Raw genomic sequence first — 19,390 nt, forward strand, 5'->3', positions numbered from 1 at the left:
CCTTTTTCTGCTGTAACCACTGGAGGGTCAACTTGGCCTTGTGCTTAGGGTCATTGTCGTGCTGGAAAGTCCAAGAACGTCCCATGTGCAGCTTTTGTGCAGAAGAACGCAAATTATCTGCCAGTATTTTCTGATAACATGCTGCATTCATCTTGCCGTCAATTTTCACAAGATTCCCTGTGCCTTTAGAGCTCGCACCCCCCCCCCCCAAAACATCAGTGAGCTACCACCATGCTTCACAGTGGGGATGGTATTCTTTTCACTATAGGCCTTGTTGACCCCTCTCCAAACATAGCACTTATGTGATCATAAAGCTCTATTTTGGTCTCGTCGCTCCAAATTACAGTGTGCCAGAAGTTGTGAGGCGTGTCAAGGTGTTGTCGGGCATATTGTAACCAGGCTTTTTTGTGGCATTGGCGCAGTAAAGGCTTCTTTCTGGCAACTCGACCATGCAGCTCATTTTTGTTCAAGTATCGTCGTATTGTGCTCCTTGAAACAACCACACCGTCTTTTTCCAGAGCAGCCTGTATTTCTCCTGAGGTTACCTGTGGGTTTTTCTTTGTATCCTGAACAATTCTTCTGGCAGTTGTGGCTGAAATCTTTCTTGGTCTACCTGACCTTGGCTTGGTATCAAGAGATCCCCGAATTTTCCACTTCTTAATAAGTGATTGAACAGTACTGACTGGCATTTTCAAGGCTTTGGATATCTTTTTATATCCTTTTCCATCTTTATAAAGTTCCATTACCTTGTTACGCAGGTCTTTTGACAGTTCTTTTCTGCTCCCCATGGCTCAGTATCTAGCCTGCTCAGTGCATCCACGTGAGAGCTAACAAACTCATTGACTATTTATACACAGACACTAATTGCAATTTAAAAAGCCACAGGTGTGGGAAATTAACCTTTAATTGCCATTTAAACCTGTGTGTGTCACCTTGTGTGTCTGTAACAAGGCCAAACATTCAAGGGTGTGTAAACTTTTGATCAGGGCCATTTGGGTGATTTCTGTTATCATTATGATTTAAAAAGGAGCCAAACAACTATGTGATAATAAATGGCTTCATATGATCACTATATTTAAATAAAAGACAGTTTTTTGCATGATCAGTCATATTTTAAAAATTTCACAATTTCTGCCAGGGTATGCAAACATTTGAGCACAACTGTAGGTCCTCGTGGTGGCTCAGTTACTCACCTCAATCTGGGTGGTGGAGGACAAGTCTCAGTTGCCTCCGCTTCTGAGACCGTCAATCTGCGCATTTTATCACGTGACTCGTTGTGCATGACACCGCGGAGACTCACAGCATGTGGAGGCTCATGCTACTCTCCACGATCCACACACAACTTACCACACGCCCCATTGAGAGCGAGAACCATTAATCACGACCACGAGGAGGTTACCCCATGTGACTCTACCCTCCCTAGCAACCAGGCCAATTTGGTTGCTTAGGAGACCTGGCTGGAGTCACTCAGCACGCCCTGGATTCGAACTCGTGACTCCAGGGGTGGTAATCAGCGTCAATACTCGCTGAGCTACCCAGACCCCGTTTTTTTTTAAATACTTTAATAATTTTGGGGGATATGTTTATAAAATAAGGGTACGTTTATTAATAGACATTTTATATTCTATACTTCTTTTCAATTTGTCGACAGCTTACAGAAACAGTAAGCGATTCTATTACGTATGATAAAATAACTAGCTTCCTACGGGAACAAGGTATACAAAGGACCAAAAGCCTTTCTGACAAATGACATCACAGAGTTGAACGTTTTTTGGCGTTGATGTGTTAATGGCAGCAAAACGGAAAAAAGACGGAATAGCAGATTGGGGTACATTTACCAGAAAAGGCAATCTGGCAATTTCACTGCATCTTAACTAATTAGTGCATGTTATTCCAAATAAAAAAATCTTTTATCAAAATATAATAATTTGCTCCACCTCTATAATAACCCTTTTAAGTTATCGTCACAAAGACTTATTATGGGCTGCTGGATAATGATTAACCAATAACCAAATAGCTTTTTAGGCAAACTTGCATGACTCCATCCTGCTATTGAACACCACCCAACCAATTAGTAACGTATATAAAAATCAAGTCCAGCCCTACATTTGTTTTTCTTGTTGACTATCGTGTTTCACTTGGAAATATGTCATATTACAGAAGTAAAATAGGTTGTGAACATTATTTCTTGTTGACTTAAATACTAAAACAACGAGCACACACAAACACAAAGACCCTCTTTATACTTCCCTGAGCAGGAAGTGTTACAGTACACTAAGTGGGCCAGCAGACAACTTCCTCTTTTGCCTAAGCAGCCAAGAAAAAGAGAGAGAGAGAGAGAGAGACAGACATGTGTAAAAACTACACAAGATAGCAGATACTTTCACAGATAAAGATGCAGGAGATTTTTAAAATTAAAGAGAAAAAATAAAGAGAAAAAGGTAACAGTGGCGCACATGGCCAAAAAAAAACCGAGGAGCGATTTCATCGAGAAACACACAGCTGTTGTGCAGTTGAAAGGATTTCAATGATCGGTCTGTGCTAATGGCTTTCCTCCACAGCTGGACACACACTCACAGTCTCACACACACACTTAACCCCATTCACTATTCATTACAACAATCCAAAACACACACGCTCACATACACCCCAAAATAGACACTCACACAAAGCACACTCTCATGGACTCTGACTGGACTCACCCCTCACCTCTGACGTCCACCAGTCTGTGTGTCTGTGTGTGTGTGTTTATGAAGTCTTTCCTGAGTTTAGACATCACATTGATAAACTAGTCTTGCACTGTTTAGTTTGTTAAAAAAGAAACCATGAACCCGAAAGGACTGCAAATAGCAGCACTTTTGCCCATATTAACATCAACTAGGTGAAAATCGCAAGTCTGATCTCATTGTAATATCACACCTCTCCTCAAAAAGTGGCAAAAAAGAAACAGCTTTCTCTAGAAACTCATCAGTCAATCATTGTTTTGAGGAATGAAGGCTATACAATGCTTTGAAAGATTTCATTCAAAGGTGTACACTACAGTCTTCAAAGACAAAGGACAACTGGCTCTAACAAGTACAGAAAGAGATGTGGAAGGCCAGATGTACAACTAAACAAGAGGATAAGTACATCAGAGTCTCTAGTTTGAGAAATAGACACCTCACATGTCCTCAGCTGACAGCTTCATTGAATTCTACCCGCTCAACACCAGTTTCATGTACAACAGTAAAGAGAAGACTCAGGGGTGCAGGCCTTATGGGAAGAATTGCAAAGAAAAAGCCACTTTTGAAACAGAAAAACAAAAAGAAAAGGTTCGAGTGGGCAAAGAAACACAGACATTGGACAACAGATAATTGGAAAAGAGTGTTATGGATCTTAACCCCATTGAGCTTTTGTGGGATCAGCTAGACTGTAAGGTGCGTGAGAAGTGCCAGACAAGACAGCCACATCTATGGCAAGTGCTACAGGAAGTGTGGGGTGAAATGTCACCTGAGTATCTGGACAAACTGACCGCTAGAATAACAAAGATCTGCAGAGCTGTCATTGCTGCACGTGGAGAATTTTATGATGAGAACACTTTGAAGTAGTTGAAGAAGTTCTGAACTTTTTTTTCAAACTGTAATAGTGATTTATCACATTATTAATGTCCTGACTAAACATTGAGATCAGTTGAATTCCACTTTGCTGAATAAAAGTACCAATTTCTTTCCATAAGAGCAAAATCTGTACATTATTACAAACTTTTGGCCACCAGCGTGTGTGTGTGTGTGTGTGTGTGTGTGTATATATATATATATTCCTAAACAGTCAAAATAGTCTCTTCAAAACTGGGCAGGGATGAGGACATTGGGGACACAGATACAGCCAAAGTAGTGGGATCTGAGAGATCTTTTCTATCAAAAGATTAAAATATTTCATCAAGACTTCATCAGTTGGAGGCCTGGGTATCTCAGCGAGTATTGACGCTGACCACCACCCCTGGAGTCACGAGTTCGAATCCAGGGCGTGCTGAGTGACTCCAATCAGGTCTCCTAAGCAACCAAATTGGTCCGGTTGCTAGGGAGGGTAGAGTCACATGGGGTAACCTCCTCGTGGTCGCTATAATGTGGTTCGCTCTCAGTGGGGCGCGTGGTGAGTTGCACGTGGATGTCGCAGAGAATAGCATGAAGCCTCCACACGCGCTAGGTCTCAGTGGTAAAGTGCTCAACAAGCCACGTCATAAGATGCGCGGATTGACGGTCTCAGACGTGGAGGAAACTGAGATTTGTCCTCCGCCACCCGGATTGAGGCGAATCACTACGCCACCACGAGGACTTGGAGCGCATTGGGAATTGGGCATTCCAAATTGGGGAGAAAAAGGCTTCATCAGTCGAGGGCACTTGGATATGAATATTAAAGAGCAACAGTTTGTTCTGAAGCTGAATGACAGCAGTCCAGTTTTTGTGTTTAAAAAATATATATATATACACAGGTATGTACGAGTCCTTTTGACAGATTAAAAACACTGTATGGGGGTTCAGGGGTGTCCTGAGAGAACATTTATAAAAATGTAAACCATGGACCATTTTTACATTTTCCTTAAAGTGAGAATCTATTAACAACAAACAAACAATTTACATAACACTGAAGCATTAAAATACTGTTTGCATAATAAGCATAAATAGGCTTTCCTTGCCATCCATGATGATATCTAATTTTCACAAAATTAGAGCAAAAATCGGTTTATTATGAAAGGCTCGTAACATGCTGATTAATAAAGCTACATTTAGACGGGGAAAAAAACGTTATAGTCTAAAGGTGCCACTTTAAAAATGTTGATGTTAAAATAAAAACACCTGCAACTCGCATGTACAGTAAATTAGGCTTTATGCGGCACCTCATGTTTATAGCGGGGAGAGAGGCAATGTGCACGGAGCGGGAATAAATCGTGCAGCGCTAAACGCATCATTCCCACTCCAGAGAGAAATATTTCTCAATAGTGCTGAACGCGCTTTCTTCTCGCTCGGTGCGCGTATACACGTATGCTTACACAATCACTTAGCCAGGTGTCAGATAACTAGCACAAAGATTTAGAGCTCGGTCCGGACCGAAATGTCTTTTGGCCCAGATCCGGACCGGAGTCCACCTATTGAGTATCTTTGATTTAAGGTATCATTCTGAAGTTTAAAACCAGACAGACATCAAGAAGTTTAGCACAAAGGAGTGGAAAATTCTAGGGCTGCAACAACTAATAGATAAAATCAATACAATAAAAAAGCATTTTCATTATAGTGCTATCAATGAATAGCAGATAAATGGAAGACAAGTTGTCCAAAGCATGATAATGCATTATATAAAATGCAAGATAGGGAATAAGATGGCATGCAATTTGCTTTTTTAATGTTATGCATATGACTGATTACTTGATTATCAAAGTAGTTGTTAGTTGCAGCCCTAGAATATTCTTCTGTGTGTTTTTATTGCTTTGATTTTGTTTGTCTCGTTTTACTTAGTAACTGAGTTTGTTACTGCATGATTAAAAACTGATGACAAATTAAGTTTCATAATACAAATGCATTTTGCATATTGCAAATGCATGCATAATGCATGCTTATTTGTTTGTTTACTCCTGAGTTTATTCGCCATGTTTGGCAGGGTGAAAGATAAATAGTCGAAAAGGTTTGCTGAGAATATTCACAGCGTAATGCTTAAAAGAGCATTTCCCAGAAAATCAAACCCGCCCCCCATCGGCCTCCCACATCTCATAATTTGAGACATCCTGTTGCTGTGCTCTCATCTGCCATTTAAAACACACACTTTTATGACAAGAATCCAAACTATTAATAATCACATCTGGAAAGAATGTACAGACAACTAAAAACATTTTCCCAATGGAAGAAGCGTTTGTTTTAAAACATTTGTGGCATGATGAATAGAGCTGCTATGACAAAGCCACATTGATTTGTACATTTTCTGAAGAAAATGTGAATGCCGTTTGCCCGTGAAAACTCACCGTCACAATGCTCGAGGGTTGTAGGTTGTTGCCGGGGCATTACTATGTGGTTGCTACGTACTTCAGAGTGTTTTTTGGTATGTTGCCAAATGGTTGCTAGGATGTTCAGAGTGGTTTCTTACTGGTTCAAGTGAAAACTCCAGCACCCTCAAGTGTGTCTGACATTTTGCGCTCTATGGGATTTTTTTCACCTGTTTTATCGTCCAGCACCAGGTAAAAAATTTTTTTTAAGGTTAGAGGTTTGATCAGATTAGCAAACACTACCTATAAATAAACAACACAATCATTTAAAAGGTTAGTTCACCTAAAAATGAAAATTCTCTCATCATTTACTCACCCTCATGATATCCCAGATGTGTATGACTTTCTTTCTTCACTAAAACACATTTGAAGATAAATAGAAAAATATCTCAGCTCAGTAGGTCCTTAAAATGCAAGTGGATGGTGATCAGACATTTCAAGCTCCAAAAATCACAGACAGTCAGCGTAAACGTCATCCATACAACTCCAGCGGTTAAATTAATGTCTTCTAATGTCATTCGATTACTTTTGATGCAAACAAGATCAATATTTAAGTACTTTTTAACTATAAAGCATTGCAGTATGCTCGTGACATAATCGCGTTGGCATGTTTACGCGAAGAGCAGCGCTGTTTACAAGTGAGTAGGAGGAACGCTGTACAGAAGCTTCATTGGTTTTGGTTTAGATCTGTATTTGTATCTGTTTGTTTGCTCACAATGGTGCATTTGTGTGCTTATCCTGGATGTCTCGACTGAGAGAAGAATGTGAGATTACGTCCGTAACATGCCAATGAGAATACGTCACACGAGAGACCGTGTGAACTCAACACACTCGTGAACGCTCATACTGCTGCTGACCAGAAATGATCATTTAAAGTGATCGTATCGCTTTAGAAGACATTCATTTAAACACTGGAGTCGTGTGGATAACATTTATACTGACTGAGCTTTTTGGAGCTTTAAAGTTCTGGTCACCATCCAGTTGCATTGTATGGACCTACAGAGCTGAGATATTCTTGTAAATATCTTCATTTGTGTTCTGCAGAAGAAAGAAAGTCCTACATGAGGGCGAGTAAATTATTTTTGGGTTTAAAACTCCAGAAAACCTTACTCTCGTCAAATCTTCAACAAAAACCCTCTGAGAGCGAGTGCGGAGTTTGATCCAGAGGGAAATATATAATCAGTCTGCTCCTGATCTCGCTCTCTTCTCCGCAGATATCTCATGAAGTCACTTCCTCTGAGAGCTTCTAATGGCCAGACATCAGATCTGATCAGAGGAAAAGCTCTCACATCCTCAAAAGTGAGAGGAAACACACACCTAAACTTTATTTTATCCTAAAATTATTTGTGCACATCCCTAGTTCACTGTACCATTCCTTACAAAGAAACCAAAGTTCATTTCTAAATGAAAGTATTTATTGTATCACACACTTGGGTAGGGCGCCTCTTTAAAGGCATTTCCTTCTATAGTAACTAAAAACAAATATTGAAAATATTTAAGGTAACTTTTGGATTAATCCTACAATTGGCACATTATCTAAAGGCCTTGCAAGAATAAGCAAGAATAATAGTAATGCGTGCTCTCTGTGGGCTTCTGTATGTTTGGAAACAGTCATTAATTACGTAGTTCCGTGTGGTGCCGCTACAAGCGTGAAATCTCTATGCTGTTCTAGGATGCAGTTCTTCTATCGCAATTAACATGTTCTGACAGATTCAGAGATCATGTGGATGAACTCCAGTTGAAACGCTTAAATTGATCTCTATAGTGCCTCTGTTTGTTTTAAGCGTCCCATCCATACAAACACGATTACACTGACTCGTCCAATAGCGTGAGTTGAGGGCGGGACTATCTCTTTGTTTGACCAATGGCAGATGGGGGGGAGTCTTCAGAAAGCTGTTTTAAGCTTTATTTTTGCTATTCTGTTTGGTGGTGCTAGTGGTGCAGAAATACTTCAGCTTTAACCTGAAAAAATAAAACAGATTTCATAGGGCCCTACTTTTTAAAAAAAAACTTGAAGTGGGGGACCTGGGTATCTCAGCGAGTATTGACGCTGACCATCACTCCTGGAGTGGCGAGTTCGAATCCAGGGTGTGCTGAGTGACTCCAGCAAGGTCTCCTAAGCAACCAAATAGGCCCGGTTGCTAGGGAGGGTAGAGTCACATGGGGTAACCTCCTCGTGGTCGTGATTAGTGGTTCTCGCTCTCAATGGGGCGTGTGTTAAGTTGTGTGTGGATCGTGGAGAGTAGCATGAGCCTCCACATGCTGTGAGTCTCCGCGGTGTCGTGCACAACGAGTCACATGATAAGATGCGAGGATTGACGGTCTCAGAAGCGAAGGCAACTGAGACTTGTCCTCCGCCACCCGGATTGAGGTGAGTAACCGTGCCACCACAAGGACCTACTAAGTAGTGGGAATTGGGCATTCCAAATTGGAGAGAAAATGGGATAAAAAACTTGAAGCAATGATTACTTAATTGAGAAACTTATTTCTGTACAATACTAAAGTATCGCAAGTTCGTGGCTCGATTTTGCGTGTTTTTGCATTCCATAATGTGTCAGACCGCAATTCATTACAATACGCAAATAGGCGTTGCATTCTCAACACTGCCACAAGGGGCACAATAGCCAAATTGGCATAAGCTGTCCGCATCTACAGTGGGTGTTCTTTTTCAAGTCGACTACTGTCATGGCTGAGCAACAAGAGAATATTGTCAATATATTTATAGCAACTCACCTGAATAATAACAACATATATCTGGTTTAATGGCACAGACGTTTGAAGGTAACTCGATCACCCCCTTGAGTATGTAGGTTTGTTACCGCTACAGTGACACAAGAACGCACGTTAAGCATGTTCAACCGGACAGTGCGCTGGCGATGCGATGGCCAAGCAGTTGCATTAAGTATGTTTTGGGCCTTATTTTTCAATCTGTAATGCCCACTTTTCACAATCCGGTCCCACCATACATTATTTCTCATTGACTTAAGTTTTGGTTACAATTAACTAGGGCTGCAACTAACGATTATTTTGATAATCTGACCTGATCACTATTTTTAATCAGATTTTTTGAAGAAGAAAAAATTTAAATGTATTTCCTGTATTTTATTAAAACATTGGTATTTAAAAAACAGAAATGATAAAGGGTTTTGGTTCGATTTACGGTACTGAATTCACGATTTTATACTCTCACAAAACTTGTAGTCCGAATCATGAAAAGTTAAGTTACATTTTTGTATTATTATTATTACTTTCAGTACATTTGCGAATCAGTTCCTTTCCTTTACTTGTAAAACTTAAAATGTACTGTTCATTAAAGAGTAAAATGATCCATCAGGGATGGAATGGGACTAAAAATCAAATCGTTTCGCGAAATGGAAATACGTGCCCATTATAAAACATAGAAAATAGCGGTAAAATGTAAGTAATGCGCAGGATAGAAACATCAAACAGCACAATCACTCTGACAATGCACCTGATGCTGCAACCGCTCCACATTAAACTGTATGCTTATTATGATCTTCTTTGAAGTGTTTATTTATAAAGTGCTCTTGTGCGCTGGACAACTTGGGTCGTGTTTTTTCCGCTTCACTTTGTCAAAATCGCAGGCATACATCATTCGTCCTTGCGTGTTCACATCACGTCTGTAAGCTCAGAAAGAAAGTCCGACTGTGTTGCACTCCCCAAATTTGGAATGCCCAATTGCCAGGTGGTGGAGGACAAGACTCAGTCGCGGAGACTCACAGCATGTGGAGGCTCATGCTACTCTCCACGATCCACACACAACTTACCACATGCCCCATTGCGAGCGAGAACCACTAATCACGACCACGAGGAGGTTACCCCATGTGACTCTACCCTCCCTAGCAACCGGGCCAATTTAGTTGCTTAGGAGACCTGGCTGGAGTCACTCAGCACACCCTGGATTCAAACTCACGACTCCAGGGGTGATAGTCGGCATCAATACTCGCTAAGCTAACCAGGCCCCGAAAATCACTTGCATTGTCCACTGAGGCTGTACAATATAATATAAAAATAAAGTCTTCAATTGAACTCACATCAGCCATTTTACAAGTTTCACCTCTTAAATTGAGATGCTGTTTTATCTTCCTCAAAGCAAGTAATATCTCGGTTATAAATGTTTAAGATAATAACATAACATTAACATGAAAATAGCACGCCATGACACCGGCTCAACTGGTGAAAATCTCCGAGTGATCACAGGCAAAGCAGATAACCTCAAACCATGCGATACATCCGCCGGAAGAGCAGTGCCGAACCACAACTCACGTAAAATGTTCCACCGCAAGTTGCTTGCAATTTTAGGTTTTAACCACAGATGTCGCTAGAGAGCACAAAGTTCCGTACTGCAGCTTTAAAAATGGTAAATTGTGTTAAACTGATCTGAAAGTACTACATTCTTATGGTGGCTGAAAGCAGTATGAAATTAGCCAGAATATTTAATAAACACACACACAAGGGACGTGCAGAAGTTTGTGAATGACAAGCGTTCACATTCTATAGAAATCTGTTAAACATCCTGTGGGCCTGATGAGTCAAAAGATCAAGATAAACAGAGACGCAACGAACAGAAAGAGTTTACTGTTCTAACCCTCATGTGCTTCACAGATGAACATAGATAAAGAGCTCTATTGGCCTTTAGTACTGAACAGCAGAAGGTTGCTCCAAGGCTAAACGGCTCCTCTGGGAAGCAGTGATCAGCTCTCAGCAGCTGGTCTCAGTATTCTCATGCCATCCGTTCACATTCCTCTACATCTCTCCCTCTTTCTCTCTAACATCTTATTCTTACATTCATAATGGTTCTGTTCCAAAACCTAGTGAGCTGCTTATATACACCGATCAGCCACAACATTAAAAGCACCTGCCTAATATTGTGTAGGTCCCCCTCGCGCCTCAAACAGCACCAACCCGCATCTCAGAATAGCATTCGGAGTAAATTCTAGAGACTGTTGTGTGTGAAAATCCCAGGAGATCAGCAGTTACAGAAGTACTCAAACCAGCCCATCTGGCACCAACAATCATGCCACGATCCAAATCACTGAGATCACATTTTTCCCCATTCTGATGGTTGATGTGAACATTAACTGAAGCTCCTGACCTGTATCTGCATGATTTTATGCACTGCACTGCTATGATTGTTGGTGCCAGACGGGCTGGTTTGAGTACTTCTCCAGAATGCATAAACCAAAGATGGCAGACGATTTGAGAGAAATAGTGATAAATAAACATATACATCATTAAACACTTAAGAGTCACTAAACAAGTTCTAATCTAATTAACAATAAACTCTTTTCGCCCAATATGTGTGTGTCCTGTGTATTTCATAATTTAATAAACTCTGGGTGCTTTTTGCACTGCGGACATCTAGAAAGTCTCATTCAAACATTTTTCACACTCTCACTAGTTGATTTAATTTTTATTTATTTTAATTGTCAACAATGTCCAACAGTGAGTGTTCATGCATCACGGAGATTTATGTCATTCAAGTCATGAAAATTCATTTCCAGCACATCTAGTATTCTGTGTTGGAAATGATGCTGATGGAAATGCAATTTTTTATTGTTTATTTTTTTTTTTAAATAAAATATCCAACTCATTTGTCATGCTCATGATGATTTCATAGCTAACATTTTATTTATCCTAAATAAATTAAATAATAATACATTTAATTATTTAATAAATACTTAAAATATTTTATATCTTTAATTTTAAATACAATTATTTGTAATTAATTAATTATCATTTTTTAATATCTAAATTAAATAACATTTTTACATTTTCATAGTTTAATATTGAAAGGCTAAAAGAGTCAAATCTAGACTTAAAAGATATTTGAAAAATACCAAAAAAGATTTTAAATAAATATGTGATATAATGAAGGCCTGGTGAAAAGTTTCCACTTTAGTTAATGAGACCTTCATACGACAAAAAGAAAAAAAGTTGTAATCTGAAAAAACAGGAACATGGGTCATGGAACTGCCTGAAGTTGAAGAAACACCCAATTATGCTGCTTCTAAGGCAGAATATCCTTAACAGAGAGGGCAATCCCAGAACACACAACTGAATTTTTTTTATGCAATCTAATCAAAAATGCATGGACTACTGTACATTTATGCTTATTATTGTATATTTAGCTTAGCAACATGCTAACGCCAAACACTCTTGAAAACATTTGTGAGTCGAGTCTCTTGTGCACTTCCTGTGTGAAGCACAATCTGAACGGCGCACAGAGTTGCAGCCTATGTAGTGAGCTCTAAATCAGCCCCTATTGAGATGCCATTTGAGTGCATATGCTGGCTATGTAGGCTGTAGACAGCAAGGCAGCTCACTAGGTTTTGGAACGGAGGTCATTTCACTATAACACAGACTTCTCTCTGTCTCTTATCAATATTTCCGTTTCATTCCGCACATAGTGCCATAATGACTGTAGACCAGATTTATAACACAGCAGAGTCAGTGGCACTGTGTTTATATACACACACATATACACACACACACACACACACACACACACACATCTCTCTCTCTCTCTCTCTCTAAAGTGCTATCACAAACCAGCCAGCAAACTACTTTCCCTATTTTAGACATAAACGGCAGACAGAGAGAGAAACAGAACAAAAAGCTATAAATATTCAAAGTTGAACTGCCGTCTTAAGTGTACGCTCTTTATATGCTTTTGTTAAAGGAACAGTTCACCGAAAGTGAAAATTCGGCAGAGTGGTTGATGTTTTCAGACGGTCCTTTACCCATCGTAGGTTAAAATAACGATCTTGCATCTGACCAGCTTGAATACGGAACAAATCGCATCCCGTATCATTTCATCTTTAAATACGGGGCAATCCCGTAATTTTACGGGATGGATGGCAACCAGGCTGCTCTTTTCCATACAATGAAAGCATACGGTGAACAGGGGCTGTCAAGCTCCAAACATGACAAAAAAAAACCATCATAAAAGTATCATGACTCGTGCTCTATATTCCAAGTCTGCTGACGTCATCCTATAGTTTTGTGTGAGGAACAGACTGAAATTTAAGTTGTTATTCACTGAAAATCTTCCCCTCCATGTGGCTTATTCAATAAGCATGAACACAAATGAGATTTGAGAGCTATGGGGAAGATTTGTAGTGAATACCATCTTAAATTTGGGGCTGTTTTCTGTCATTTTTGGAGCTTGACAGACGTGGTCACCATTAACTGTTGCTGTATGGAAAAGAGCTGCAGGAACATTCAGCTTAACATCTCCTTTTGTTTTCTATGGAACTAAGAGTTTGAGTATGGAACAACATAAGGGTCAGTAAATAATTACAGAATTTTCATTTTTGGGTGAACTATCCCTTTAAAGTCTTGACAGACTCAGCACTTTAGATAAAATTTAGATGTACAACCAGTTTTGTCCTTAAAGGAATAGTTCACACAAAAATGACAATTCTCTCATCATTTACTCACCCCCATGCTGTATCAAACTAGTTTGACTTTCTTCTGCATCAGGCGCGAGGAAGTGTAATCGAGCTTCAAATCACGGTTGTGCCAAAGAGATTGCAAATGTCAAGATTTATAGCGAAAAAGGAATTACATTTTGGTCCGTTTCTCACCCAAAACCGACTGTATCACTTTAAGAAGACATAGATTAATGTCATGCTGCCTTTGTGCTTTTTGTAGCTTGAAAGTGTTGGACCCCATTGACTTGCATTGTATCGATATAAACAACTCATATCTCCATCAATTAACCTTTTGTTTATGTTTATAAAGTTTATGTTCGTTTATGAGCGTGAGTAAAGGATGAGAGAATTTCAACTTCTACTAAAGTCCACATTCAAGAAAAAAAAGAGCTTTGTAAATGAGCCACAAGACCAGGGCCTGAGTGAATAAACAAACTCAACACTGAGCCACTTTGAATCTATAATGTTTGTCAAAGCCTAGAAGCTGACACAAAAGAGTCTTTCTAAACCGCTCCCATCCTGAAGCATAAATGTGAGCACAAACATTATTCAAGTCATAATGTTTTTTTACATTAACCGCCTCTGTGAGAGAAAAGTACTACATGTTCCCTCAGGAGCCCTAACAAAAAAAATACTGTGGTGGTACTATGGTCAAGTGATGGTATATCACAGTACTTATATTCATGCATGTCCAAAAACATGGTTATAATATGGTTCTTTTAGTTAGAAGCTGTGATGTTATGTTTCCACTGTGGACATCACTGATGCTGAGCTCTGGAGAAGAGACAATGATGATGTCACACGGTCTACACAGCGAGCGACGAGACACAAGTAGCGTGGATGGGTTGATGACATCACTCTCTTGTCTAATGATTGCACCGTGTAACTAGTTTGCAATAGTTTAAGATAAACACTCACAGCATTAGTCACCCGCTGTCTGCCATTCCACCCAAATAATCACATGACAAACAATCATTAATGCTCCCTCTAATACCAGAGAATAGAGCTCTCTTTGTTAGATATAACATGATATTTACACTAGCAGTCAAAAGTTTGGACGTGCTTGACTGAATGTTTTTCATGATATAAAGGCTTATTTATAAATGCCTGAAAGGAGATTTGCAGACAAACAAATTGTGCCTATGCATGAATTTCACATTTTTTGATACATGAATGTTACGAGTGGATAGTGAAGGTTCAAAGTATACTAGTTGGAGCATGCACGCTACGACTGCTATAAGATACTGGACTATTTCTCTTCAGGAGTTTAGACCTATAAAGATGTCTTTATTTTTCATTCAGACTTGAGTTGAACAAATTCAGGTATCTCCTGACCTGCTCACACACGGTGCACACCCACTGATGCTGTTCCCACACTCGTCTCCTGTTGTTTAACAGGGATTACACCTTCTTCTAGCGCTTCTTCGTGACAGCAACCATGCAACTGTGAGTGTCGCTACCTTGTGGACCCACTAATTTGTGCAAATAATTCCTAGCACCACACTACGCACAGTTAGAATAATCCAGCGCCACGCTAGCAGACTCAAAACAACTCTATTTTGGCCAGGGGTGTCACACATGCAGACTGAGATCTCGCTCTCTTCAGTCGGAGATATGACACACTTGCTGATTAAGAACGGTGGAGGGGTGACAGACATACCGACTGACCGCAACTCTCTCTCTCTCTCTTTCTCTCTGAGTCACATGGAGCTCGCCGAAATACCAACAGGAGTACCGCGTGGGCATAACCAAATGTAAAAGGGCATTTTAGGAAGCGATTCATAACTTGTGAAAGTTTGTGATTGCGAATTTATCCCCACGAGGCTTGCCGTAGAACGCGTACATCCATATGCAGCTTTCAGCGAGTAAAGAAATTACGTTCGATAAAAACGGACAGTTGTGCCTCCACTTTCAGTGTGTAAAAACGCTTGGAGACAGAATCACTCAGAGTTTGTAATGATATGCAGCTGAGAGCGATGAAAACATTCAGATCAGCTCAACGTCTTGTCAGTTCTTCAGTAAAAGAAGAAGCGTATTGGTCATTTGAAGAAAACACAAGAGCCCGCCCCAGCGACAGAAAGATTTTTTCTATCATGTTGGATCCTTTTTTTCCGTAGCTGCATCCATTAACTCAGCAGGGAGTCTTGACAGTCAAGTGATTAACGACTTCCCGCTGGCAAACGCTCTATCGCCCTCCGCCTGGCCGTTGATTATGTAAATGAAGCTCACACTTGAAAACTACAGGAAAAATTGACTAGTGTCGCGCCAGCTATATGCTTAGCATTCGCGTCTGACCGAAGATTCCTTGGGTTTAAGGGGGGACATAGGTGAAGCACAGCCCCACTATGCTTTCCTTGTGCCCACACTCCCCCATGTCAGATGGCGATACAACCAAGTGGGACTCCACCGGTCAGATTAAGATAGAACCTATTACCCACCGTAAAGGCCAAAGTATACTTCGGTTGTCCACATTGCTGATCGCTTATGCACGGTATGCAAATTTCATCATCAGCAGGGCCGTTTCTGACCATTTGGGCGCTCTAGTTGGGATCGCGATTGTCGGGGAGTGTGCAGATGCAATGGTGTATTAACGTGGGGACCACGTCATGTGGTGCCTCCACATCTGGTGCCGCCCTAGTTCGCACATGCCTAGAAACGCCCCTGTATGCACCTGCCTTTGACTGTACTAAAAGTGGATCACAAAGCAGTGGTTGTACACATGCATCGAATGCAGTATACTTTAAAAGGCAGCACATCGACTGGGTGCAATCTGATCCTGAATGCACAAAAATGAAATATACCCGGACCTAACAGGTCAAATATCACATCCTAGTACCGGCTCTGCCTTCAATACTGTTTAAAAAGCATCCCTGGATGCTATTAATATAGAGTGAGATGGTGTATCCAAACTTTTGACAGGTAGTGTAGCTGTATACACACACACACATCTGTTATATCCAACAAAGAGAGCTCTATTCTTTGTTGTAAGATGCACAACAATTCAATATAATTCCTAATAAAGAAAAACAACATTTACATATTAAAAATAGACATTGTAAGTATTGCCAAAGCAGTGACAGCCATTGATTCCCCAAACACAGAAAAAAAAAAAAAAAAAAACTTTTTTTAAAACCTGAACATAAATCATTGCATTGATGCATATTAAGTATTAATTTAACTTTTTCAGTTTAAATCTATTTGTAAGCATTTCGTTTCTTGGAATAGAGGTTTATTTGCTTTATTTTGGCTTCACTTCAACAATTAAATACTAATATATAAAGGCCGTTGCACACAATACAACAGTTAAATAGAGGTCTGGTGTCTCACCGGTGAGTTTAGGGTCCGTTTTGCGGCGGAATCTTTCTTTTCCGCGGAGTTTGGAGAAGGTTCTTCTGAGCAGCGGCTCAGCCATCACTGAAAGTCCTCAGTCCGCACTCACTAAACTCTTCTGCGGGACTGGAGAAGTTTTCCGTGGAAATAAAGAGTAAAACAGAAGGAGAGAGAGTGGAAGCGTTGAGCTGCGCGTCTGTCTGCGATCATGATGCCAAACACAGGAAACGCATTCCACACATTCCACTGCTGAGAGCATTTCACGCCAGCCAACAGGGAATCCAACAGGGATCATGGGAAATGTAGTTTACACGAACACTACTTTCAGTCAGACAAACACTTGCAAATGCTTTAGGGGCGTCGCTGGTCTCTATTTACTGGGGCACGAGTATGGAGTTTTATATGTGCACCGATTCTGCACGCGCAAACTTATATTTTGAGTGCACAAAAAGTTATTTTGCACGCGCACAAAAAGTTCTTTCGCACACGCAAGATGATATTTTGAGTGCACAAAACATTTTCTGCAGCCACAAGATGAAATTGAGCACACAAAAAGTTATTTTGCATGCGCAAGATAATATTTTGAGTGCACAAAAAGTTATTTTGCATGCACAAGATAATATTTTGAGTGCACAAAAAGTTATTTTGCACGCACACAGAAAGTTATTTCGCACACGCAAGATGATATTTTGAGTGCACAAAAAGTTATTTTGCATGCACAAGCTAATATTTTGAGTGCACAAAAAGTTATTTTGCACGCGCACAGAAAGTTATTTTGTACACGCAAGATGATATTTTGAGTGCACAAAACATTTTCTGCAGCCACAAGATGAAATTGAGCACACAAAAAGTTATTTTGAACGTACAAGATGATATTTTGAGTGCACAAAAAGTTATTTCACACGCGCAAGATGATATTTTGAGCACACAAAAAGTTATTTTGCACATGCACAGAAAGTTATTTCGCACACGCAAGATGATATTTTGAGTGCACAAAACATTTTCTACAGCCACAAGATGAAATTGAGCGCACAAAAAGTTATTTCACACATGCAAGATGATATTTTGAGCGCACAAAAAGTAATTTTGTATGTGCAAGATGATATTTTGAGCGCACAAAAAGTTATTTTGCATGTGCAAGATGATATTTTGAGTGCACAAAAAGTTATTTTGAACGTACAAGATGATAGTTTGAGCACACAAAAAGTTATTTTGCATGCACAAGATAATATTTTGAGTGCACAAAAAGTTATTTTGCACGCGCACAGAAAGTTCTTTCGCACACGCAAGATGATATTTTGAGTGCATAAAAAATTTTCTGCAGCCACAAGATGAAATTGAGCGCACAAAAAGTTATTTTGAACGTACAAGATGATATTTTGAGCGCACAAAAAGTTCTTTCGCACGCGTAAGATGATATTTTGAGTGCACAAAAAGTTATTTTGCACGTGCAAGATGATATTTTGAGTGCACAAAAAGTTCTTTTGCATGCACAAGATAATATTTTGAGTGCACAAAAAGTTCTTTTGCACGCACTTGAACTCAGTTTTGTAAAGCAATGTATCTTCTTGCAAAGATAAATTCATTTTGAGCAAACAAAAATCAATTTTGTGCTTGAAAAAAGTTTAAAATATAATTTTGTGCGCGCAGAATAGTGGCACAAGTATAACTCCATACACGAGCCCCATTAAAGTTCTGCTGCGGCTCAGAAATTCATACTGATCACAAACATTTTCCCTGGCAATTCCAGAAATTATGTCATGCATCCCATATTTCTGTCAGATGTTTAGAGTCAGAACTAGCGATGGCCGAATCGCAGATAACTTAAACTGGTCCAAGTAAATAAATAAATAAATAAATAAAAATAGGTGCATAAGTGCCTAAAGACATTATCAACGAAAAAACAATAACAGTACATGACATGTCACTTGCAATACCATATATATATATATATATATATATATATATATTTATAATTATTTATTAATTTATTTTACTTAATGGAGGGGCCTGTGTCCCATTACTGCTAAAACACTAGAAAAGTCCCCGATATAAACAATAAATTGAAATCGAAAGATAGACATACGATATACAAGTTACAACATACACAATGTTCACAATATAAACAGTGTATTCAGTCATATAAAGAAAACAAAACATGACAAACTGTGTTTGACCAGCCTTTACAGATGCAAACATGGAATATAAACATGAATCTTGGCACACAGGCAATGTATCTATTATGCTTTATGTCGCACCAGCGCCCTCTGTCGGTGAGCAGCGCTGCGCACAGCATAAAATGGCAAAAATGTTGGCGTAATTAGCTAAACCTACGACAGCAATGTGAATTATTTTTATTTATTTTTTTGTCATTAAAGAATTTATTGAATCTTAATCTAAAGGAAATACTTTTGCATTAGGAATTAAAAAAAATAATAAATCTAACCCCTGAAAAGACGCTAAATTAAATAATATTATTTAATTATTTATATATAATTAAATTAATATATATTAAGTGATTAATAACAATTTAATCATACATAACTATAATTACTGTTTTTTATATTTAAAAAAAATAAAATTTATTACA

General features: G+C 39.3%; 1 protein-coding gene across 2 annotated transcripts in view; it reads right to left on the bottom strand.

Annotated features, from left to right (window-relative positions):
• Positions 1 to 16,989, bottom strand: part of LOC127426647 (rho GTPase-activating protein SYDE2-like) — a 32,816-nt gene extending 15,827 nt beyond the window's left edge. For both annotated transcript variants that reach the window (XM_051673587.1, XM_051673585.1), the window contains exon 1: positions 16,798 to 16,989. In XM_051673587.1, the coding sequence (XP_051529547.1) occupies positions 16,798 to 16,882 (85 nt within the window). In that variant the 5' untranslated portion in view covers positions 16,883 to 16,989. The remainder of the gene's footprint in view (positions 1 to 16,797) is intronic.
• Between the last annotated feature and the right edge of the window lie 2,401 nt (positions 16,990 to 19,390).

Source organism: Myxocyprinus asiaticus, chromosome 36 (assembly GCF_019703515.2).
Source record: "Myxocyprinus asiaticus isolate MX2 ecotype Aquarium Trade chromosome 36, UBuf_Myxa_2, whole genome shotgun sequence".
Classification (NCBI taxonomy): Eukaryota; Metazoa; Chordata; class Actinopteri; order Cypriniformes; family Catostomidae; genus Myxocyprinus; species Myxocyprinus asiaticus.